At 44.1% G+C, this 24,753-nt stretch overlaps 1 protein-coding gene across 1 annotated transcript in view; it reads left to right on the top strand.

Moving 5' to 3' along the window:
* The window catches only part of cfap36 (cilia and flagella associated protein 36), a 37,582-nt gene that overhangs the window by 2,516 nt on the left and 10,313 nt on the right, over positions 1-24,753 (top strand). Inside the window, exons 2-5 of the mRNA XM_014154871.2 lie at positions 17,701-17,765; positions 18,014-18,115; positions 20,296-20,410; positions 20,715-20,802. Coding sequence (XP_014010346.1) covers positions 17,701-17,765; positions 18,014-18,115; positions 20,296-20,410; positions 20,715-20,802 — 370 coding nt within the window. The remainder of the gene's footprint in view (positions 1-17,700; positions 17,766-18,013; positions 18,116-20,295; positions 20,411-20,714; positions 20,803-24,753) is intronic.

The following is a 24,753-nucleotide window of genomic DNA, read 5'->3' on the forward strand; positions in this document are numbered from 1 at the left end:
GCGTCGTCCGGGTTTGGCCGGTGTAGGCCGTCATTGTAAATAAGAATTTGTTCTTAACTGACCTGCCTAGTTAAATAAAGGTTACACACACCACACTGACCAAAAAGTTATTTTGTTGGCATTTACGTATGTCCCCGTTACCAGTAAAACATAATCAAAACCTATTTCTATCACTTTCTTGCTGTGCTGTTTCGTTGTTCAGTCGTTTCGTTCTCAACCAGGATTTCTATGGAATGCCGTTTGGGTCTTTGCGTGTCAAAAAATATACTATAAAAAAAAAAATTATCACCTTTATTTAACCAGGTAGGCTAGTTGAGAACAAGTTCTCATTTACAACTGTGACCTGGCCAAGATAAAGCAAAGCAGTGCGATACAAACAACAACACAGAGTTACACATGGAATAAACAAATATAGTCAATAATACAATAGAAAAAGTCTATATACAGTGTGTGCAAATGAGGTAGGATAAGGGAGGTAAGGCTATTTGAGTGTCAAATAACACTATTTGATGTGTCAAATAAGTTTGCTGACCAAACAGGACCTGAATATGACTGTATGTCACATAATAATTTAACGCGTTAATTAATTTCTTACGTAGTTATTACACATTGATTACACTATCACTCGTATTTCATATGTCACAAAGATTCATCGATATGTATCCTATGATGCTGCTAAAGTTGTCTCGAGCACCTACAGTGCTGGCCATTAAAAAAAAAAGCTTGCTAGCTCATGGATGCAAACAATGTTCTTCCCCAAAAACATAGCAAAACATCTGTTTCAGTAGCTATAGTTAGCTAGCTAACTATATAGCTAGGTATCAACATCTAAAATAACCCTAATTCATAAGACAGTTCTTATTTGATTAATGGTGGTCGTACCCATCTATGTGAAGCTAGCCACAATAGTGGACTTGCGGTTAGCCTTCAAAATAAAATTATTGCAGAATTATACTATTTGTATTCATTTGCATCACTGCCAATGACATATTTTATTTTGAAGGCAAACCGCAAATTCCACTATTGTGCCTAATTCTTATTGTGGCTAGCTTCACAACACATAACCCGGTCAGGTCGAGCCTCACTAGCCAGATGAAGCTAGCTGGCTGCTTATAACGTTAGCTTTGGGCAACAGGGTTAAGTAGCTGGCTAGCTGTTTATTTTCATGAGCTGAAATTCAATTTCAATAGGTGAACAACAAGTGGCAACCTTGCTAATACTTACTCACAAGGATTCCTAAATCATTGCTAAGAATAATGAAAATGACTGCAGTTTCTACTGGTCATTGCTTTCAAGCTGGTTGTATTGGTGCTAGCTAGGTACCAAGCTAAAGCTAGCTACCCCAGATGTTGCGGTCGAACAAATGATGCTTTATTACCGACGTGGTATTGTAAACACATCGTTCGTGGCCGGTGTTTGCTTGTTTGCTGACTTTTTTGTACAGCTTTGGCAGTGATACTGTATCATTTTTGACAAGCATAGACCCAAAAGGCGTTCCATAGTATGTATGTTGTGAAGCTAATTGCAGTGAGGCTATTACTGTGTAACTCCGGTAGGGCAACATCGGATAAATAGCGCACTTGGTAGTGTTAACTGGTGCTCGACCAGTCAGCAAAAGCCAACATCACCCACGACAGAGAACGGTTGTTTGGGGGTGGCAGGTAGCCTAGTGGGCCAGTAACTGAAAGGTTGCTAGACCGAATCCCCGAGCTGACAAGGTAAAAAATCTGTCATTCTGCCCCTGAACAAGGCAGTTGTTCCTAGGCCGTCATTGTAAATAATGATTTACTCACAACTGACTTGCCTAGTTAAATAAAAGTTAAAAAAAATAAATAAATAACTGTTTGACTTGACTGCTCAATCCACACAGCAGACATTGTGGGCTAGTTTAGGAATGCTGTGTTGCACGTATAGCGCAACATTTTACAGCTTTGACATCGGTTTTGCACATCGGGCATTAAACTAGACATCGGCCGATTCCGATATTTTCCACGATATATCGTGCATCCCTAGTTTTTACTCAAAGTAACAACACAGTGTGGTCAAAGACTTAGTAACTTAGTTGTAGTCACGATCGGGTTACTTATAACTACAAACATAGTTATGTTTTAGCCTTTTCACATATTTATTCACTTATTTTCAGATATCTTAAACTACCCACAATGTACTAATTCTCAACGTCCTATGGAGAATCTACTCTGCGTTAGCTACACTATTTGGTCAAAAGTATGTGGAGACCTGCTCGTCGAACATCTCATTCCAAAATCATGGGCATTAATATGAAGTTGGTCCCCCATTTTCTGCTATAACAGACTCCACTATTCTGGGAAAGCTTTCCACTAATTGTTGGAACATTGCTGCGGGGACTTGCTTCCATTCAGCCACGAGCATTAGTGAGGTCGGGTACTAACGTTGGGTGATTAGGCCTGACTCGCAGTTGGCGTTCCAATTCATCCCAAATGTGTTCGATGGAGTTGAGATCAGGGCTTTGGGCAGGCCAGTCAAGTTCTACCACACCGATCTCGACAAACCATTTCTGTATCGACCTTGCTTTGTGCATGGGGGGGAGGGGGCATTGTCATGCTGAAACAGGAAAGGGCCTTCCACAACGTTGGAAGCGCAGAATCAACTAGAATGTCATTGTATGCTGTAGCGTTAAGATTTCCCTTCACTGGAACTAATGGGCCTAGCTGGAACCATGAAAAACAGCCCGAGACCATTTCTCCTCCTCCACCGCACTATACATTGGGGCAGGTAGCGTTCCCCTGGCAGCCGCCAAACCCAGATTCGTCCGTTGGACTGCCAGATGGTGAAGTTTGATTCATCACTCCAGAGAACGCGTTTCCACTGCTCCAGAGTCCAATGGGAGCGATCTTTACACCAATCCAGCCGACGCTTGGCATTGCGCATGGTGATCTTAGACTTGTTTTCAGCTGCTTGGCCATGGAAACCCATTTCATGAAGCTCCTGACGAACAGTTGTTGTGCAGAAGTAGCTTCCAGAGGCAGTTTGGATCTCGGTAGTGAGTGTTGCAACCGAGGACAGACGATTTTACGCGTTACGCGCTTCAGCACTCTCCGATCCCGTTCTGTGAGCTTGTGTGGCCTACCACTTCGCGGCCCAGCCATGTTGCTCCTAGATGTTTCCACTTCACAATAACAGCACTTACAGTTGACCAGGGCAGTTCTAGCAGGGCAGAAATTTGACGAACTGACTTGTTGGCATCCTATGACAATGCCACGTTGAAAGTCACTGAGCTCTTCAGTAAGGCCAATGTTTGTCTTTGGAGATCGCATGGCTGTGTGCGCGATGTTATCCTGTTAGGGCTAGGGGGCAGTATTGACACGGCTGGATAAAAAACATACCCGATTTAATCTGGTTACCACTCCTACCCAGTAACTAGAATATGCATATACTTATTACATATGGATAGAAAACACCCTAAAGTTTCTAAAACTGTTTGAATGGTGTCTGTGAGTATAACAGAACTCAAATGGCAGGTCAAAACCTGAGAGATTCCTTTACAGGAAGTGGCCTGTCTGACCATTTCTTGAACTTCTTTTCCATCTCTATCTTTTACTAAGGATCTCTGCTCTAACGTGACACTTCCTACGTCGTCCATAGGCGCTCAGAGCCCGGGAAAAACCTGAATGTCGTCATCCCAGCCCCAGGCTGAAACACATTATCGCCTTTCTCAAGTGGCCGATCAAGGGACTCTGGGCTTAGGCGCATGACCCGACCGCCCCCGCCTTTGTGATTTTTTTCCTCTGTTTGCCGAAAAGGAGATTCCCTGTCGGAATATTATCGCTTTTCTACGAGAAAAATGTCGTAAAAATTGATTTTAAACAGCGGTTGACATGCTTCGAAGTACGGTAATGGAATATTTATAATTTTTTTGTCACGAATTGCGCCATGTGCGTGACCCTTCTTTACCATTTCGGATAGTGTCTGGAACGCACGAACAAAACGCCGCTATTCGGATATAACGATGGATTATTTTGGACCAAACCAACATTTGTTATTGAAGTAGCAGTCCTGGGAGTGCATTCTGACGAAGACAACAAAAGGTAATCAAACTTTTATAATAGTAAATATGATTATGGTGAGTGCTAAACTTGCCGGGTGTCTAAATAGCTAGCCCGTGATGCCTGGGCTATGTACTTAGAATATTGCAAAATGTGCTTTCACCAAAAAGCTATTTTAAAATCGGACATATCGAGTGCATAGAGGAGGTCTGTATCTATAATTCTTAAAATAATTGTTATGCTTTTTGTGAACGTTTATCGTGATTAATTTAGTAAAATGTTAGCGAATTCCCCGGAAGTTTGCGGGGGGTATGCTAGTTCTGAACGTCACATGCTAATGTAAAAAGCTGGTTTTTGATATAAATATGAACTTGATTGAACAAAACATGCATGTATTGTATAACATAATGTCCTAGGGTTGTCATCTGATGAAGATCATCAAAGGTGAGTGCTGCATTTAGCTGTCTTCTGGGTTTTTGTGACATTATATGCTAGCTTGAAAAATGGGTGTCTGATTATTTCTGGCTTGGTACTCTGCTGACATAATCTAATGTTTTGCTTTCGTTGTAAAGCCTTTTTGAAATCGGACAGTGTGGTTAGATTAACGAGAGTCTTGTCTTTAAATAGCTGTAAAATAGTCATATGTTTGAGAAATTGAAGTAATAGGATTTTTAAGGTTTTGAAAATCGCGCCACAGGCTTCAAGTGGCTGTTACGTAGGTGGGACGAATTCGTCCCGCCTAGCCCATAGAGGTTAAACACCTGTCAGCAACAGGTGTGGCTGAATCCACTAAATTGAAGAGGTGGCCACATACTTTTATATATATCGTGTAGCTCCGTTGAAATGAACACAACTTGTTTCCAAAGCTAAGCAGGGTACATAAAGGTAGGCATCTGTATGGTAGACTTGTTCTCACTGAAGTGTATTACCCCTCATCACCAGCTGTCTACACAATATGTGAAAACCAGCACCTCCCTCGACAGAGATCAATCACCTCAGTAACTAAAGGAGATGGCTTGCTACGGCCCACCACATAATGAGGATGTGAAATTACAGCACCAAAGCGCGTTTTTACTCTGGGCAGAATGGGTGGACATCCTATTGTTCAGGCAGAAGTCGTTGGACTGTGGCTTCACATTTTATTTCAATATACCTTTTTATTTAGGTTGATAGCATGTCATCGAAAACAGCCACCCTCGAAGCATCGTTATCCATTGCTCCACAAATGCCGCGGCCCTTGCAGAGCAAGGGGAACAACTACTTCAAGGTCTCAGAGCGAGTGCCGTCACCGATTGAAACGCTATTAGCGTACACCCCGCTAACTAGCTAGCCATTTCACATCGGTTACACCAGCATAATCTTGGGAGTTGATAGGCTTGAAGTCATAAACAGCTCAATGCTTGAAGCACAACGAAGAGCTGCTGGCAAACGCACGAAAGTGCTGTTTGAATGAATGCTTACAAGCCTGCTGCTGCCTACCACCGCTCAGTCAGACTGCTCTATCAATTATCAAATCATAGACTTAATTATAACATAATAACACACAGAAATACGAGCCTTAGGTCATTAATATGGTCAAATCCGGAAACGATCATTTCGAAAACAAAGCGTTTATTCTTTCAGTGAAATACGGAACCGTTCCGTATTTTATCTAACGGGTGGCATCCCTAAGTCTAAATATTGCTGTTACATTGTACAACCTTCAATGTTATGTCATAATTATGTACAATTCTGGCAAATTAATTACGGTCTTTGTTAGGAATAAATGGTGTTCACACAGTTCGCAATGAGCCAGGCGGCCCAAACTGCTGCATATACCCTGACTGCTTGCACGGAACGCAAGAGAAGTGACACAATTTCCCTAGTTATAACAAAGTCATGTTAGCAGGCAATATTAACTAAATATGCAGGTTTAAAAATATATACTTGTGTATTGATTTTAAAGAAAGGCATTGATGTTTATGGTTAGGTACACATTGGTGCAACGACAGTGCTTTTTTCGCGAATGCACTTGTTAAATCATCACCCGTTTGGAGAAGTAGGCTGTGATTCGATGAGAAATTAACAGGCACCGCATCGATTATATGCAACGCAGGACACGCTAGATAAACTAGTAATATCGTCAACCATGTGTAGTTAACTAGTGATTATGTTAAGGTTGATTGTTTTTTATAAGGTAAGTTTAATGCTAGCTAGCAACTTACCTCGGCTTTTTGCTGCACTCGCGTAACAGGTAGTCAGCCTGCCACGCAGGGTCCTCGTGGAGTGCAATGTAAGGCAGGTGGTTAGAGCGTTGGACTAGTAACCGGAAGGTTGCAAGATCGAATCCCCGAGCTGACAAGGTAAAAATCTGTCGTTCTGCCCCTGAACAAGGCAGTTAACCCACCGTTCCTAGACCGTCATTGAAAATAAGAATGTGTTCTTAACTGACTTGCCTAGTTAGGATTCCTATTTGACTCAGCCATGCCTCCTTGCCCATCCAACATTTCCTCATCTTCCATCCCTTCTAATGCGACTATCCCCAATGCTTCTCCCTCTTTTTCCCTTGCCCCGTTACAAAGTTTCTTCCTGCAGCCAGTCACTGAGTCCGAGGTGCTAAAGGAGCTCCTTAAACTTGACCCCAAAAAAACATTACATTTACATTTTAGTCATTTAGCAGACGCTCTTATCCAGAGTGACTTACAGTAGTGAGTGTATACATTTACATACTCTGGTGAATATCTCCAGGATTTCGTATGGATTTTTTTTATATTAGCTGATAAATATGCTAGATTTTGCAGCGACAATTATGACATTTTACATAGCAATATGCAATTGTTTTGTCCAATTTGTTGCAAAAATGCGCTGACAAGGGAAAAAACTGTGTTGACGTCTGGCTTGATTGAACCATATTATGCAGTAAATGTGCGGTGATTGGTTGAAATTGCGAGCCCTCTTTTTGTACTGTGGTAATGGGTCAGTTCTATGCGGTAATATTGTGATGACGTGACTATTTTATGCAGAAATAGTTTGATGATTGGTCAAATTTGTAAGCCCTCACATAATATGCAGGGAATTGTTGATTTTGCAACCAAAACGATGCGATCGCAGAGTCCTGGAGTAACCTCCCAGTAATCCCTGTGACTGCGTGTAGGTTAAGATTGGGTTGTAACAGAGTATCAGAGCGAGACGTTCTACCTGTCAGCTAGTAATTGTTCTGTGTGGTGACATGAGCAGAGTGGCCTGACTTCTCCCACTTATTACAGATGTTCGACTTAAATATGTTGAGCATCCTGCTATGATGTCCATCACCAAGCCGGAACACTCCGATGCCAACCCTCAGAGCCAGACTGGCAGCCGGCCGGTGGCTGAGCCCGAGACCCCTGCTGTTCACAATAACAGTGGAGGCTGGCTCAGCTGGGTCTTTGGGAGTGGAAGAATTAATAAGAAGGAGGTTCATCTACTGCTGTCAGTAAAACATCTGGGTCAGAGGGTCTAAACCATTTCTTCTTTAAGGTTGCTGCCCCTATCATAGCAAAGCCTGTCTCTCCTTTCTGGGGAGGTTCCCATTGCTTGGAAGGCAGCCACAGTTCATCCTTTACTTAAAAGGAGGAGATCAAGCTGATCCTACTGTTACAGGCCTATTTCTATTTTGCCCTGTTTATCAAAAGTGTTGGAAAAACTTGTCAATAATCAACTGACTGGCTTTCTTGATGTCTATAGTATTCTCTCTGGTATGCAATCTGGTTTCCGCTCAGGTTATGGATGTATCACTGCAAACTACTAATGAAGTAAACCGCGTGGCCGCTGCCACTCTAACCTGGTGGTCCCAGTGCGCACGACCCACGTGGAGTTCCAGGTCTCCGGCAGCCTCTGGAACTGCCGGTGTGCAGCCAACAAGGCTGAGTTCATCTCAGCCTATGCTACCCTCCAGTCCCTAGACTTCCTGGCGCTGACGGAAACATGGATTACCACAGATAACACTGCTACTCCTACTGCTCTCTCTTCGTCTGCCCACGTGTTCTCGCATACCCCTAGAGCATCGAGCCAGCGGGGTGGTGGCACTGGAATCCTCATCTCTCCCAAGTGGACATTCTCTCTTTCTCCCCTGACCCATCTGTCTATCTCCTCATTTGAATTCCATGCAGTCACAGTTACCAGCCCTTTCAAGCTTAACATCCTTATCATTTGTCGCCTTCCAGGTTCCCTTGGAGAGTTCATCAATGAGCTTGACGCCTTGATAAGTTCCTTTCCTGAGGATGGCTCACCTCTCACAGTTCTGGGTGACTTTAACCTCCCCACGTCTACCTTTGACTCATTCCTCTCTGCCTCCTTCTTTCCACTCCTCTCCTCTTTTGACCTCACCCTCTCACCTTCCCCCCTACTCACAAGGCAGGCAATACGCTTGACCTCATCTTTACTAGATGCTGTTCTTCCACTAATCTCATTGCAACTCCCCTCCAAATCTCCGACCACTACCTTGTATCCTTTTCCCTCTTGCTCTCATCCAACACTTCTCACTCTGCCCCTAATCGGATGGTATTGTGCCGTCCCAACCTTCGCTCTCTCTCTCCCGCTACTCTCTCCTCTTCCATCCTATCATCTCTTCCCTCTGCTCAAACCTTCTCCAACCTATCTCCTGATTCTGCCTCCTCAACCCTCCTCTCCTCCCTTTCTGCAGCCTTTGATTTTCTCTGTCCCCTATCCTCCAGGCCGGCTCGGTCCTCCCCTCCTGCTCCGTGGCTCGACGACTCACTACGAGCTCACAGAACAGGGCTCCGGGCAGCCGAGCGGAAATGGAGGAAAACTCGCCTCCCTGCGGACCTGGCATCCTTTCACTCCCTCCTCTCTACATTCTCCTCTTCTGTCTCTGCTGCTAAAGCCACTTTCTACCACTCTAAATTCCAAGCATCTGCCTCTAACCCTAGGAAGCTCTTTGCTACCTTCTCCTCCCTCCTGAATCCTCCTCCCCCTCCCCCCCCTCCTCCCTCTCTGCGGATGACTTCGTCAACCATTTTGAAAAGAAGGTTGACGATATCCGATCCTCGTTTGCTAAGTCAAACGACACCGCTGGTCCTGCTCACACTGCCCTACCCTGTGCTTTGACCTCTTTCTCCCCTCTCTCTCCAGATGAAATCTCGCGTCTTGTGACGGCCAGCCGCCCAACAACCTGCCCACTTGACCCTATCCCCTCCTCTCTTCTCCAGACCATTTCCGGAGACCTTCTCACCTCGCTCATCAACTCATCCTTGACCGCTGGCTACGTCCCTTCCGTCTTCAAGAGAGCGAGAGTTGCACCCCTTCTGAAAAAACCTACACTCGATCCCTCCGATGTCAACAACTACAGACCAGTATCCCTTCTTTCTTTTCTCTCCAAAACTCTTGAACGTGCCGTCCTTGGCCAGCTCTCCTGCTATCTCTCTCAGAATGACCTTCTTGATCCTAATCAGTCAGGTTTCAAGACTGGGCATTCAACTGAGACTGCTCTTCTCTGTGTCACGGAGGCTCTCCGCACTGCTAAAGCTAACTCTCTCTCCTCTGCTCTCATCCTTCTAGACCTATCTGCTGCCTTTGATACTGTGAACCATCAGATCCTCCTCTCCACCCTCTCCGAGTTGGGCATCTCCCGGCGCGGCCCACGCTTGGATTGCGTCCTACCTGACAGGTCGCTCCTACCAGGTGGCGTGGCGAGAATCTGTCTCCGCACCATGCGCTCTCACCACTGGTGTCCCCCAGGGCTCTGTTCTAGGCCCTCTCCTATTCTCGCTATACACCAAGTCACTTGGCTCTGTCATATCCTCACATGGTCTCTCCTATCATTGCTATGCAGACGACACACAATTAATCTTCTCCTTTCCCCCTTCTGATAATCAGGCGGCGAATCGCATCTCTGCATGTCTGTCAGACATATCAGTGTGGATGACGGATCACCACCTCAAGCTGAACCTCGACAAGACGGAGCTGCTCTTCCTCCCGGGGAAGGACTGCCCGTTCCATGATCTCGCCATCACGGTTGACAACTCCCTTGTGTCCTCCTCCCAGAGTGCTAAGAACCTTGGCGTGATCCTGGACAACACCCTGTTGTTCTCCACTAACATCAAGGCGGTGACCCGATCCTGTAGGTTCATGCTCTACAACATTCGCAGAGTACGACCCTGCCTCACACAGGAAGCGACGCAGGTCCTAACACAGGCACTTGTCATCTCCCGTCTGGATTACTGCAACTCGCTGTTGGCTGGGCTCCCTGCCTGTGCCATTAACCTGTTAGGGCTAGGGGGCAGTATTTACACCGCCGGATAAAAAACGTACCCGATTTAATCTGGTTACCACTCCTACCCAGTAACTAGAATATGCATATACTTATTACATATGGATAGAAAACACCCTAAAGTTTCTAAAACTGTTTGAATGGTGTCTGTGAGTATAACAGAACTCATTTGGCAGGCAAAAAACTGAGAAGGTTTCATGCAGGAAGTGGCCTGTCTGACAAGGTGTCGTTCTTCTTGTCTCTGTTTATTGAAGAGTGAGGATCTTAGCTGTCCCGTGACACTTCCTACGGCTGCCATAGGGTCTCAGAAGGCGGTAAAAAGCTGAATCGTGGCTTTGCAGGCTCTGGCTGAAAAAAAGTAGCGCGTTTGGGTAGTGGCTGGTTATAGTACTGTGAGACTCAGGCTCGTGCCCGCGTCGACCGAAAGCTTTGTTTACTTTCCTCTGTTTAGCTAAATGGACATTCCCGGTCGGAATATTATCGCTTTTTTACGAGAAAAATTGCATAAAAATGGATTTTAAACAGCGGTTGACATGCTTCGAAGTACGGTAATGGAATATTTCTTTTTTTTTTTTTGTCACGAATTGCGCCATGCGCACGACCCTGATTTACCATTTCAGATAGTGTCTGGGATGCACGAACAAAACGCCGCTATTCGGATATAACGATGGATTATTTTGGACCAAACCAACATTTGTTATTGAAGTAGCAGTCCTGGGAGTGCATTCTGACGAAGACAACAAAAGGTAATCAAACTTTTATAATAGTAAACCTGATATTGATGAGTGCTAAACTTGCCGGGTGTCTAAATAGCTAGCCCGTGATGCCTGGGCTATGTACTTAGAATATTGCAAAATGTGCTTTCACCAAAAAGCTATTTTAAAATCGGACATATCGAGTGCATAGAGGAGTTCTGTATCTATAATTCTTAAAATAATTGTTATGCTTTTTGTGAACTTTTATCGTGAGTAATTTAATAAATTGTTAGTGAATTCGCCGGAAGTTTGCGGGGGGTATGCTAGTTCTGAACGTCACATGCTAATGTAAAAAGCTGTTTTTTGATATAAATATGAACTTGATTGAACAAAACATGCATGTATTGTATAACATAATGTCCTAGGGTTGTCATCTGATGAAGATCATCAAAGGTTAGTGCTGCATTTAGCTGTCTTCTGGGTTTTTGTGACATTATATGCTAGCTTGAAAAATGGGTGTCTGATTGTTTCTGGCTTGGTACTCTGCTGACATAATCTAATGTTTTGCTTTCATTGTAAAGCCTTTTTGAAATCGGACAGTGTGGTTAGATTAACGAGAGTCTTGTCTTTAAATAGCTGTAAAATAGTCATGTTTGAGAAATTGAAGTAATAGCATTTCAAAGGTTTTGAAAATCGCGCCACAGGATTCAACTGGCTGTTACGTAGGTGGGACGAATTCGTCCCGCCTAGCCCAGAGAGGTTAAACCCCTACAACTCATCCAGAACGCCGCAGCCCGTCTGGTGTTCAACCTTCCCAAGTTCTCTCACGTCACCCCGCTCCTCTGCTCTCTCCACTGGCTTCCAGTTGAAGCTCGCATCCGCTACAAGACCATGGTGATTGCCTACGGAGCTGTGAAGGGAACGGCACCTCCATACCTTCAGGCTCTGATCAGGCCCTACACCCAAACAAGGGCACTGCGTTCATCCACCTCTGGCCTGCTGGCCCCCCTACCTCTGAGGAAGCACAGTTCCCGCTCAGCCCAGTCAAAACTGTTCGCTGCTCTGGCACCCCAATGGTGGAACAAGCTCCCTCACAACGCCAGGACAGCGGAGTCAATCACCACCTTCCGGAGACACCTGAAACCCCACCTCTTTAAGGAATACCTAGGATAGGATAAAGTAATCCTTCTAACCCCCCCCCTTAAAATATTTAGATGCACTATTGTAAAGTGGTTGTTCCACTGGATATCATAAGGTGAATGCACCAATTTGTAAGTCGCTCTGGATAAGAGCGTCTGCTAAATGACTTAAATGTAATGTAATGTAATGTAAGTAGTGATTTAAAGAGCTCAGCCATGTGCTTCTTGTCACTAACAACCACATCATCAACATCAAGGAACATGGGTAGCTGTGAGGAGGAGGTTTATTCTCCAGGTCTTTGACTGTTCTCCAGAACTTCTTGGGGTTAGACCCACAGAAAGATAACTTCTCCTTAAAGTAACTAACTTTGGCCTTCCGGATAGCCTGAGTGCACTTATTTCTCATTTGCCTGAACGATAGCCAGTCAGCCTAAGTATGCGTGTGCCGAGCCTTGCGCCAAATGCAATTCTTGAGGTGGAGTAATTCTGCAAGATCACGGTCGAACCAGGGGCTGAACCTCTTTTTCATTCTCATTTTCTTCATGGGGGCGTTTGTTAACAATACCACTGAAAATATCAAAAAAGAATATCCAAGCGTCTTTGACAGAGGGGACCAAGCTGATTCTATCCCATTTTACAGAGGCCAGTTTATGAAGGAAGGCTTGCTCATTCAAGTTTTTTAGCAAGCTTCTATGACAAATCAGGACAGGTCGTTTCACTGAGCAGCCATTACGAACACAGGCTGTAAAACAGTGATCACTAAGGTCATTACAGAAAACACCAGACTGATACCTATCAGGATTATTTGTGAGGATAACATCGAGGAGAGTGGCCTTTTCTGGGTGTTTGGAGTCATACCTTGTGGGATTGGTGATAATCTGAGAAATATTTAGGGAGTCTCATTGCTTTAGGACTTGGTCAGGTGGTTTAAGCATGTCCCAGTTTAGGTGACCTTGCAGGACAATTCCTAACTTAGTGTAAGGGGCCAGGGGATAGCTTAGGGCAGGTAGGGTACAGGCCGGTGCTGATGAAGGACGATAGCACCCAGCAACAGTCAACAAAGAGCTATTTGAAAGTTGAATACTTAAATCCAGCAAATCAAATTGTTCAGGGACAGACTTGGTGGAGACAACCGAGCACTGAAGGTGATCCTTGGTAAAGATTGCCACTCCCCCACCTTTGGAAGATTTGTCTTGCCGAAAAAGGTTATAATCAGAAAGGTTAACATCAGTATTCAAAACACTGTTCCTTAACCACGTCTCAGTAATGACCAACAAATCTGGATTGGAGCTGTGAACCCACACTTTCAATTGATCCATTTTGGGTAATACATTTCTACTGTTAAGGAGCAGAAAACCCAGGCTTTTACGAGAGCAGAAATCAGTGAAGCAGATATCAGAGCACAAGTCAGAATTGGGGCTAGCAACAGTAGCTGGGCCAGGGTGTACAGTCGTGGCCAAAAGTTGTGAGAATGACACAAATATTAATTTTCACAAAGTCTGCTGCCTCGGTTTGTATGATGGCAATTTGCATATACTCCAGAATGTTATGAAGAGTGATCAGATGAAATGCAATTAATTGCAAAGTCCCTCTTTGCCATGCAAATAAACTGAATCCCCCAAAAACATTTCAGCCCTGCCACAAAAGGACCCGCTGACATCATGTCAGTGATTCTCTCATTAACACAGGTGTGAGTGTTGACGAGGACAAGGCTAGAGATCACACTGTCATGCTGATTGAGTTCGAATAACAGACTGGAAGCTTCAAAAGGAGGGTGGTGCTTGGATTCATTGTTCTTCCTCTGTCAACCATGGTTACCTGCAAGGAAACGCGTGCCGTCATCATTGCTTTGCACAAAAAGGGCTTCACAGGCAAGAATATTGCTGAGAGTAAGATTGCACCTAAATCAACCATTTATCGGATCATCAAGAACTTCCAGGAGAGCGGTTCAATTGTTGTGAAGAAGGCTTCAGGGTGCCAAAGAAAGTCCAGCAAGCGCCAGGACCATCTCCTAAAGTTGATTCAGCTGTGTAGGGTTTGGTGACGAACAATGCCTTTTCCAGCATGATGGAGCACCTTGCCATAAGGCAAAAGTGATAACTAAGTGGCTCGGGAAACAAAACATCAATATTTTGGGTCCATGGCCAGGATATTCCCCAGACATTAATCCCATTGAGAACTTGTGGTCAATCCTCAAGAGGCGGGTGGACAAACAAAAATCCACAAATTCTGACAAACTCCAAGCATTGATTATGCAAGAATGGGCTGCCATCAGTCAGGATGTGGCCCAGAAGTTAATTGACAGCATGCCAGGTTGGATTGCAGAGGTCTTGAAAAAGAAGGGTCAACACTGCAAATATTGACTCTTTGCATCAACTTCATGTAATTGTCAATAAAAGCCTTTGACACTTATGAAATGCTTGTAATTATACTTCAGTATTCCATAGTAACATCTAACACAAATATCTAAAGACACAGAAGCAGCAAACGTTGTGGAAATTAATATTTGTGTCATTCTCAAAACTTTTGTCCACGACTGTACATGCACATTTCCAGATATCGTCAACAGTAATACAATCAAGGCACGGCATAGTACAGGGAGAGCTTTGCAGTGCTGATTTATGACTTCTCAATGTGCATCAGATGGCAACAAGATCTTATTGTATAGCAATTTCATCAGGTAACATGAATACAAAGCCGGCGAGAGGTGGTTAGAATAGGATGGGAGGCCAAAAGTCCGTGTAACCAATAGAGTCAGAGTCCCGAGTGTGGGAACAAACAGTCTGTCCCACGGTTAGGTAAATACAGTTTGTAGTCAACAAAGCATGCAGAGGCAATGAGAAAAAGAGCAAGATGCACAAGAAACAAATAAAGTATATATCGACTTGGGGCTAGCCATTGTAAGTTCAGAGTCACTCGCCCCAACAGTGCGTGTGTGCTGGAGGCCAGCGAAAGCTTGGGAGAGAGGGGGGAGTGTGGCGGGGGTACCTGTACCAGACAGGGGGAGACAGGCCAGGGCAGACGGTGAACAGATCGCCAGGTGGAATCCAAGCAGCAGGCAATGGGAGTAGGTGTGTGTCACACCCTCTTGGAAGAAGCTTTTATTTCTGGAGGCAGATTTCTTGAAGAAAATGCCAGTTAATGGTCTTTGAACAGCAGGAGGGGGCTTCAGAGGATGCTTCAAAGACTCCTGACACTTGTTGGGCCAAAAGCCCTTTTACTTCACACCTTAGTGCTAGTTGAATTTGTATCTGGTCTGTCCTTTCAAGCCTGGGAGCTCAGTTCCAGGTTGGAATAGTGTCCTCAGGTCTCTGCTGTTTGTTTGCAAGAGCACCCTCTGTATAGCTTGGAAAAAGAAAACCTTGGAAGCAGTAATCTCTCTGGTTAATTTTGGTCAAAATTAGGTTGTAGGTTTGGAGTTTTGATCTGGAGCGAAGGCCATGCTGTGGAGAGTAGCATCATGCATATGTACCTGCCGTAAAATCCAAATCTATCCTTTTGTAAAAAACATGTTGAAAGATGTGAGAGCTCCCATTTAGCTGTCTCTCTCTCTGAGGGGGGCGTGTTTTCACTGCAAGCCAGATATTATGTCAATAACAGCTCAAATAAGCAAAGAGAAATGACAATCCATCATTATTTTAAGACATGAAGGTCCATCAATCTGGAAAATGTGAAGAACTTTGAACGTTTTTTCAAGTGCAGTCGCAAAAATCATCAAGTGCTATGATGAAACTGGCTCTCACGAGGACCGCCACAGGAAAGAAAGACCCAGAGTTAGCTCCGCTGCAGAGGATAAGTTCATTCGAGTTACCGGCCTCAGAAATTGCAGCCCAAATAAATGCTTCAGAGTTAAAGTAACAGACACATCTCAACACCAACTGTCCAGAGGAGACTGTGTGCATCAGGCTTTCATGGTCGAATAGAAACCACTACTAAAGGACACCAATAATAATAAGAGACTTGCTTGGGCCAAGAAACAAAAGCAATGGACATTTAGACCGGTGGAAATGTGTCCTTTGGTCTGATGAGTCCAAATTTTAGATTTTTGGTTCCAACCGCCGTGTCTTTGTGAGACACAGAGTAGGTGAACGGATGATCTCTGCATGTGTGGTTCCCACCGTGAAGGATGGAGGAGGAGGTGTGATGGTGTAGGGGGTGTTTTGCTGGGGACACTGTGATTTATTTAGAATTCAAGGCACACGTAACCAGCATGGCTACCACAGCAGTCTGCAGTGATACGCAATCCCATCTGGTTTGGGCTTAGTGGGACTATCATTTGTTTTTTAACAGCACAATGACCCAACACACCTCCAGGCTATTTGATCAAGAAGGAGAGTGATGGAGTGCTGCATCAGATGACCTGGCCTCCACAATCACCTGACCTCAACCCAATTGAGATGGTTTGGGATGAATTGAGTGACGGAAAAGCAGCCAACAAGTGCTCAGTATATGGGGGAACTCCTTCAAGACTGTTGGAAAAGCATTCCAGGTGAAGCTGGTTGAGAGAATGCCAAGAGTGTGCAAAGCTGTCAAAGGCAAATGGTTGCTACTTTGAAGAATCTCAAATATAAAATATATTTTGATTTGTTCAACACTTTTTTGGCTACTACGTGTTATTTCAGAATTTTGATGTCTTCACTATTGTAATTACTATTTGACTGGTACTGTGTTGAAATTAGATTGATGTAACAACATCAGGTTAGTCAGGTTAAAGTGATGCTCCAGAACTTTTGTATAATTTCAGCCAGTCGTTTTGAAAGTGGTGCTCTCAAGTCAAAATGGGTCCCTGTTTTTATGTGTACTACGTTATCCATTCCATATGATATTTTACATTGTTGCAATTTTGTATGATATGTTATGAATTTGTTGTGCTTAAGATCCTGGACTGTATCTTTAAGTCAATGTATTTAAGTTGAAGTTATACCATAATTTCAACGTTTACAACCCTGGTTGAATTTAGATGAAAACAGTACTGGTGGTTGACTTTTTCAAATCCAATGTATTTTCCATGCAGATTCCACGTCACAATAAGTCGACAAATTACAATTGAAACAATGTTGATTAAACCAGTGTGTCCAGTTGGTAGCTAATCGATCTGGCTCGCGCTTGTTACGTTCCTTTATTTAGGCCACTAGTACATGCAACAGTGCTTGACCAAAATAATCATCACCTGAGTAGCCAAACCTCCCAGTGCCAGGTGATCACCGGATATTATGGAAGACAGAAGCTGGCTACTATAACTATTGTAATTTGTTAGCTAGCTAGGTACACTTGAAAAATGTAGTTAAGATTTTTGTTGCTATTGCTTGATGATACCGGATTAAAAATGCACAGCTGCAAATCAGGTAGCCTAGTGGTCAAGAGCGTTGGGCCACTAACCAAAAGGTCGCTGGTTCAAATCCCCAAGCCGACTAGGAGAAACATCTCTCTGTGCCCCTATTTGCTCTTGTAAGTCGCTTTGGGTAAGAGCGTCTGCTAAATGACTAAAATGTAAATTAGGAATGTATGTCAATAAGCAGTGTCACCCTACTTGTTTAATTCAGATATTATGCATGCAAGTTTACATAGTTGACCAATTTTGCATTTTCTTTCAGTTTTTGATGACGAAGATGAAAATAAATTGACTTATACAGAAATCCATCAGGAGTACAAGCATTTGGTGAGTAGCTAGCTACAGTCTTTAGAATGGCCTGCAACATTATTATGCATTGGGTTTCTTATTATGACGATTTAACGTTACACATGTATCTTAGATAGACATATTCTGGAAGGGTCTACAATTCCATGAATTAGACCTGAATCAAGATGTGGAATGGCTGAGTTAGTCATGAATAGTTTGTCAGTGTCTTAACATCAAATGTTTTGTCTCTGGAAAACAGTGATGCAACTAGCTACATTTATTTCCAGGTGGAGAAGTTGTTAGAAACCTACATGCAAGAGGTTGGCATCGATGAGCAGCAGTTTTTGGAGGCATGCTCCTCTCCTTTAGCTAAGTCCAAAACCTTACAGGTAAGCTCGATCATCTTTCCCATATGCTGCCACAAATTATGCCAGCTACGTAGACCTTTACAATGCAAATGGGTTGAGATAACAGAACCTCTAGATATTTTTCTTACATATCCTTCAGTGCTTTACACAAGTCAGTGGAAGGAAAATGTAAACCATTGCTCTGAAAATACCTAGGTCTATGTTTGGGCCAGGCCAAGAGCTCTCTCTGGATACAGCATTAAAGGCTGTCCCTAAAAATAACAGCATGTCAATGCCACTCTGATCTGTCACTTGCTTCATCATGCCTGCCGTGATGACATATCTAGGGGATTTGTATTATGATGATGACGTCTAATGGTTGCTGGAAACTTGCCAGCTATTGGTCTCTTTTTTTGGACTCTGGCCATCCTGAATGATATGTTGTATCCGGGCAGAATTCAATGGCCTCCATCTCAGGACAATTCATTTAATGCACCATCAATGTAATGACTCCTGTATGTGATGGAGTTAATTTGTGATGACTCATCAAGTAATGTAATGTTACACACAGTAGGCTACCTGACGTCTCTGACAGTAGAGATGAGCTCTTTGACATCCCAAAGGCCTAGTTGCCTTTTGATGAAGCCAAGGGCTACAAGGTTCAGGTCTGCTCACAGGGATGAACTGAACTGGAAGCTAACCAAGTCATTTGGAATAATTATTGCACAGTGCAGGTGAGGAAGGAGGAGTGGACAGTGCCAGAGTTGAACAACTCCAATGAGGTAGCTTACTATGGGATGGGTTTCTACAGGGACTGTGATATTGTTACAATTTAACTTTGGGCCCTATCCAATCAAACTCAATTACCAGGTTTCTGGGGTAAATCCCAAACTATTTTTCTTGCACTACAAGTAGGCCTAGGTTATGCACATTTGATGTGTGTAGATAAACAAACAATGTTTACAGTGTTTCTTTTTGTGCAAGAATACTCACTTATCCTGGAGACCTGTTTACTGATTTTATGAAATGGGCCTTCGGTTGTAGCCTGGTGGAACAAGCAGAGCACATCGATCAGTCTGCTTGACCAGGCCACTTCGGTTGTAGCCTGGTGGAACAAGCTGAGCACATCGATCAGTCTGCTTGACCAGGCCACTTCGGTTGTAGCCTGGTGGAACAAGCTGAGCACATCGATCAGTCTGCTTGACCAGGCCACTTCGGTTGTAGCCTGGTGGAACAAGCTGAGCGCAGCAGTCAGTCTGCTTGACCAGGCCACAGTGGTCAGTATGCTTGACCAGGCCACTTCGGTTGCATGGCAAGCAATCAAGAACAAGGAAGGTACAGATTGAACTACCTTTGAAGAAAGGTAGGCTACATATTAATGACTTGAAGGCAAGCTCCTTTCAGTTCTGCTCATGCTGTTACCTGCTGTCTCCATGCCGACTGTTTTGTGATACTACTTAATTACCTTGCTGAAGCATTTCCCTGAGGTCTGAATCTGAGGACTTATCACCATTGAGCCTAATCCACACCTTTCCCGACCCTTTACCTTCTAATGGTAGGGAATATGAACTGTCAGAGTGGGGAAATGTGATAGGATTGGGTGTGCTCTCATGAAAAAACATTCAAGATAACTTGCAGCCTAGATCTTCTTGAAATGCGTCCTTCCGTCATGGACTGAGGAGCATGCTCCATCATGTTCAACTCCATGGTCAAAGAATGCATGGCCCTGCATAAAAATACATAATAGGAAATAGTTCAGGTACACAATGATGCATTCTGTTTCTCCTCCATCTGCTGGTGTTGTGAACCTGAGACCGTTAAACATACCGGAGCTCAGGTAGACCTGATCTATGACCAGATTAGTGGGCCAGGCCTAAATCGGGTTAGTAAGATACAGGAACAGCTATTTCTGATGGAGAGTGTTACTTAGTCTCAGAGCCAGCGGTGCACTCTGGGACATACCTGGGCCAGAAAAAGACCTCGGTTGTGATTTAAGTTACCAGGAGGCACATAATGTAGGCCTCGGGACAGAGACAGAGAGAGGAAGAGAATTCAGAGCTGACCTAGTTTCAATTACAGTGCCAACTGCCAAGGTTGCACAACCCAGAGGCAGAGAACCCAAAGAAACAAGTACAAATTTGAATAATTCATTGGACTTGGCAAGATGGTTAGCAGATGTAGAACAGTATTCATGCTTATTATTAACTGTACCATTTGTACAGACTGTATTCCAGCCCGTCCTGGCCACAGACGACTTCCAGATGTTCAGGTCTCTCATGGTGCAGAAGAACATGGAGCTCCAACTCCAGGCGCTGCAGGTCATTAAAGAGAGAAACGGTACACCTTTTCACTGTTGTCACACAACTCCTAATTAGGGTTGAAGAAATCTGGTAACTTTCCCAACATATTCAGATTTTCCAGAAGTCTTGATTGTAGGGTTCCGGATTTCTTGCGTGTTCCCTCCTGATTTGGGAAAGTTACTGGATTTTTTTGCAATCCTAATGCTTGCCTACTGTACCAGCTTACACACTACTCCATCATGCAGGTGTGCCCACACACACACACACTTGGCACAATGGCACCTCTGAGCCTACACCAGTCCAAAACCGTTTGTTCTAATGCTCCCCTCCTTTGTGCATAGGTGCCCTGCCTGAGTGTCTCACAGATGGAGCAGACGTGATGAGTGAACTGGAGCAGCAGGAGATGAAGATTATACAGGAGGTTCTGAAGTAAGAGACTCAGAACTGGGGCCATTACACCAGCCCTCATACATGCACTGTCATTTTATAAGAATAGGGTTTTCATCAGGTTCTCATCAATGATGTAGGCTTTGTTGTGTCGTTTCCTTTAGTCATTGGCGCACACGTAGGGCCCGTAGTTTTGCCTGAGCACATTATTAGACCAGGAAAAACTCCAGCTCCTAATAAACCCACCCCCCACCCCAAAAAAAGGAACAATAAAATAACAATGAGGCTATATACATGGTATATTATTCATAGCCGTCTATTTACCACCACAGACCGATGCAGACACTAAGACCGCACTCCGCCAACTCTATAAGGCCATAAGCAAACAAGAAAATGCTCACCCAGAAGTGGCTCTCCTTGTGGCCGGGGACTTTAATGCAGGCAAACTTAAATCAGTTTTACCACATTTTTACCAGCATGTCACATGTGCAACCAGAGGGGAAAAAAACTCTACCACCTTTCTCCACACACAGAGATGCATACAAAACTCTCCCACGCCCTCCATTTGGCAAATCTGACCATAATTCTATCCTCTTGATTCCTGCTTGCAAGCAAAAACTAAAGCAGGAAGTACCAGTGACTCGCTCAATACGGAAGTGGTCAGATGACGCGGATGCTATGCTACAGTACTGTTTTGCTAGCACCGACTGGAATATGTTCCGGGATTCATCCAATGGCATTGAGGAGTATACCACCTCAGTCATCGGCTTCATCAATAAGTGCATTGACGACGTCGTCCCCACAGTGATCGTACGTACATATCCCAACCAGAAGCCATGGATTACAGGCAACATCCACATCGAGCTGAAGGCTAAGTGCTTTGAAAGATTGGTAATGGCTCACATCAACACCATTATCCCAGAAACCCTAGACCCACTCCAATTTGAATACTGCCCAAACAGATCCACAGATGGTGCAATCTATTGCACTCCACACTGCCCTTTCCCACCTGGACAAAAGGAACACTTATGTGAGAATGCTATTCATTGACTACAGCTCAGCGTTCTACACCATAGTACCCTCAAAGCTCATCACTAAGCTAAGGATCCTGGGACTAAACACCTCCCTCTGCAACTGGATCCTGGACTTCCTGATGGGCCTCCCCCAGGTGGTGAGGGTAGGTAGCAACACATCTGCCACGCTGATCCTCAACACTGGAGCTCCACAGGGGTGGATGCTCAGTCCCCTCCTGTACTCCCTGTTCACCTACGACTGCATGGCCAGGCACGACTCCAACACCATCATTAAGTTTACAGACGACACAACAGTGGTAGGCCTGATCACCGACAACGATGAGACAGCCTATAGGGAGGAGGTCAGAGACCTGGCCGGGTGGTGCCAGAATAACAACCTATCCCTCAACGTAACCAAGACTAAGGAGATGATTGTGGACTACAGGAAAAGGTGGGACGAACAGGCCCCCATTAACATCAACGGGGCTGTAGTGATCGGGTTGAGAGTTTCAAGTTCCTTGGTGTCCACATCACCAACGATCTATCATGGTCCAAACACATGAAGAGGGCACGACAAAACCTTTTCCCCCTCAGGAGACTGAAAAGATTTAGCACGGGTCCCCAGATCCTCAAAAAGTTCTACAGCTGCACCATCGAGATCATCCTGACCGGTTGCATCACCGCCTGGTATGGCAACTGAACGCAAGGTGCTACAGAGGGTAGTGCGTACAGCCCAGTACATCACTGGGGCCAAGATTCCTGCAATCCAGACTGCTGAACAATTCATCAAATGGCCACCGGACTATTACATTGACCCCCCCCCTCCATTTGTTTTGTACACTGCTGCTATGACGCTGTTTATTATGTATGCATAGTCACTTCACCCCTATCTACATGTACAAATTACTTCTAACCTCAACCCCCGCACACTGACTCGGTACCGGTACCCCCTGTATATAGCCTCGTTATTGTGTTACTTTTTATTATTTTTTACTTTAGTTTATTTTGTCATTATTTTCTTAACTCTTCTTGAACTGCACTGTTGGTTAAGGGCTTGTAAGTTAGCATTTAACGGTAAGGTCTACACTTGTTGTATTTGGCGCATGTGACAAATAAAGTTTGACTCGGTACTGGTACCCCCGGTATCAAATCAGTGTGCGGGGGTACAGGTTAGTTGTTACATGTAGGTAGGGGTAAAGTGACTATGCATAGATAAACAGTGAGTAGCAGCAGTGTAAAAACAAAGGTGGGGGCGGTGTCAATGCAAATAGTTCGGGTGCCGTTTGATTAATTGTTCAGCAGTCTTATGGCTTGGGGGTAGAAGCTGTTAGTGTACACTCACTATTTTTGTGTCTGTGTCGGCATGCTTGGTGGTAGATGGCTGTGTAGTAAATCAGTGAGTGAATCAAGATTATAACTTCCTTGTAGCCGCTCTAGCTCTATTGGGATTAGAGGTCGACTGATTAATCGGAATGGCCGATTAATTAGGGCCGATTTCAAGTTTTCATAACAATTGGTAATCGGTATTTTTGGCCACCGATTTGCCTATTTATTTTTGTATTTATTTATTTATCAGTTAAGAACATTCTTATTTTCAATGACGGCCTAGGAACAGTGGGTTAACTGCCTTCTTCAGGGGCAGAACGACAGATTTTTACCTTGTCAGCTCGGGGATTCAATCTTGCAACCTTATGGTTAACTAGTCCAACGCTCTAACCACCTGCTTTACATTGCATTCCACAAGAAGCCTGCCTGTTACGCGAATGCAGTAAGAAGCCAAGGTAAGTTGCTAGCTAGCATTAAACTTATCTTATAAAAAACAATCAATCAATCATAATCACTAGTTAACTACACATGGTTGATGATATTACTAGTTTATCTAGCCTGTCCTGCATTGCATATTTACATTTTTTTACATTTTAGTCATTTAGCAGACGCTCTTATCCAGAGCAACTTACAGTAGTGAATGCATACATTGGCCCCCCGTGGGAATCGAACCCACAACCCTGGCGTTGCACACCCCATGCTGGCGTTGCAAACACCATGCTCTACCAACTGAGCCACAGGGAAGACGGTGCGCATTCGCGAAAAAGGACTGCCGTTGCTCCAACGTGTACCTAACCATAAACATCAATGTCTTTCTTAAAATCAATACACAAGTATATATTTTTAAACCTGCATATTTAGTTAATATTGCCTGCTAACATTAATTTCTTTTAACTAGGAAAAATGTGTCACCTCTGCAACAGAGTCAGGGTATATGCAGCAGTTTGGGCCGCCTGGCTCGTTGCGAACTGTGAAGACTATTTCTTCCTAACAAAGACAGCCAACTTCGCCAAACGGGGGATGATTTAACAAAAGCGCATTTGCGAAAAAATCGCAGTCGTTGCACGACAGTACCTAACCATAAACATCAATGCCTTTCTTAAAATCAATACACAGAAGTATATATTTTTAAACCTGCATATTTAGCTAAAAGAAATCCAGGTTAGCAGGCAATATTAACCAGGTGAAATTGTGTCAGTTCTCTTACGTTCATTGCACGCAGAGTCAGGGTATATGCAACAGTTTGGGCCGCCTGGCTCGTTGCGAACTAATTTGCCAGAATTTTACGTAATTATGACATAACATTGAAGGTTTTGCAATGTAACAGGAATATTTAGACTTAGGGATGCCACCCGTTAGATAAAATACGGAACGGTTCCGTATTTCACTGAAAAAATAAACGTTTTGTTTTCGAGATGATAGTTTCCGGATTCGACCATATTAATGACCTAAGGCTCGTATTTCTGTGTGTTTATTATATTATAATTAAGTCTATGATTTGATATTTGATAGAGCAGTCTGACTGAGCGGTGGTAGGCACCAGCAGGCTCGTAAGCATTCATTCAAACAGTACTTTCGTGCGTTTTGCCAGCAGCCCTTCGCAATTCTTCAAGCATTGCGCTGTTTATGACTTCAAGCCTATCAACTCCCAAGA

The sequence above is a fragment of the Salmo salar genome, chromosome ssa18 (assembly GCF_905237065.1).
Source record: "Salmo salar chromosome ssa18, Ssal_v3.1, whole genome shotgun sequence".
Lineage (NCBI taxonomy): Eukaryota > Metazoa > Chordata > Actinopteri > Salmoniformes > Salmonidae > Salmo > Salmo salar.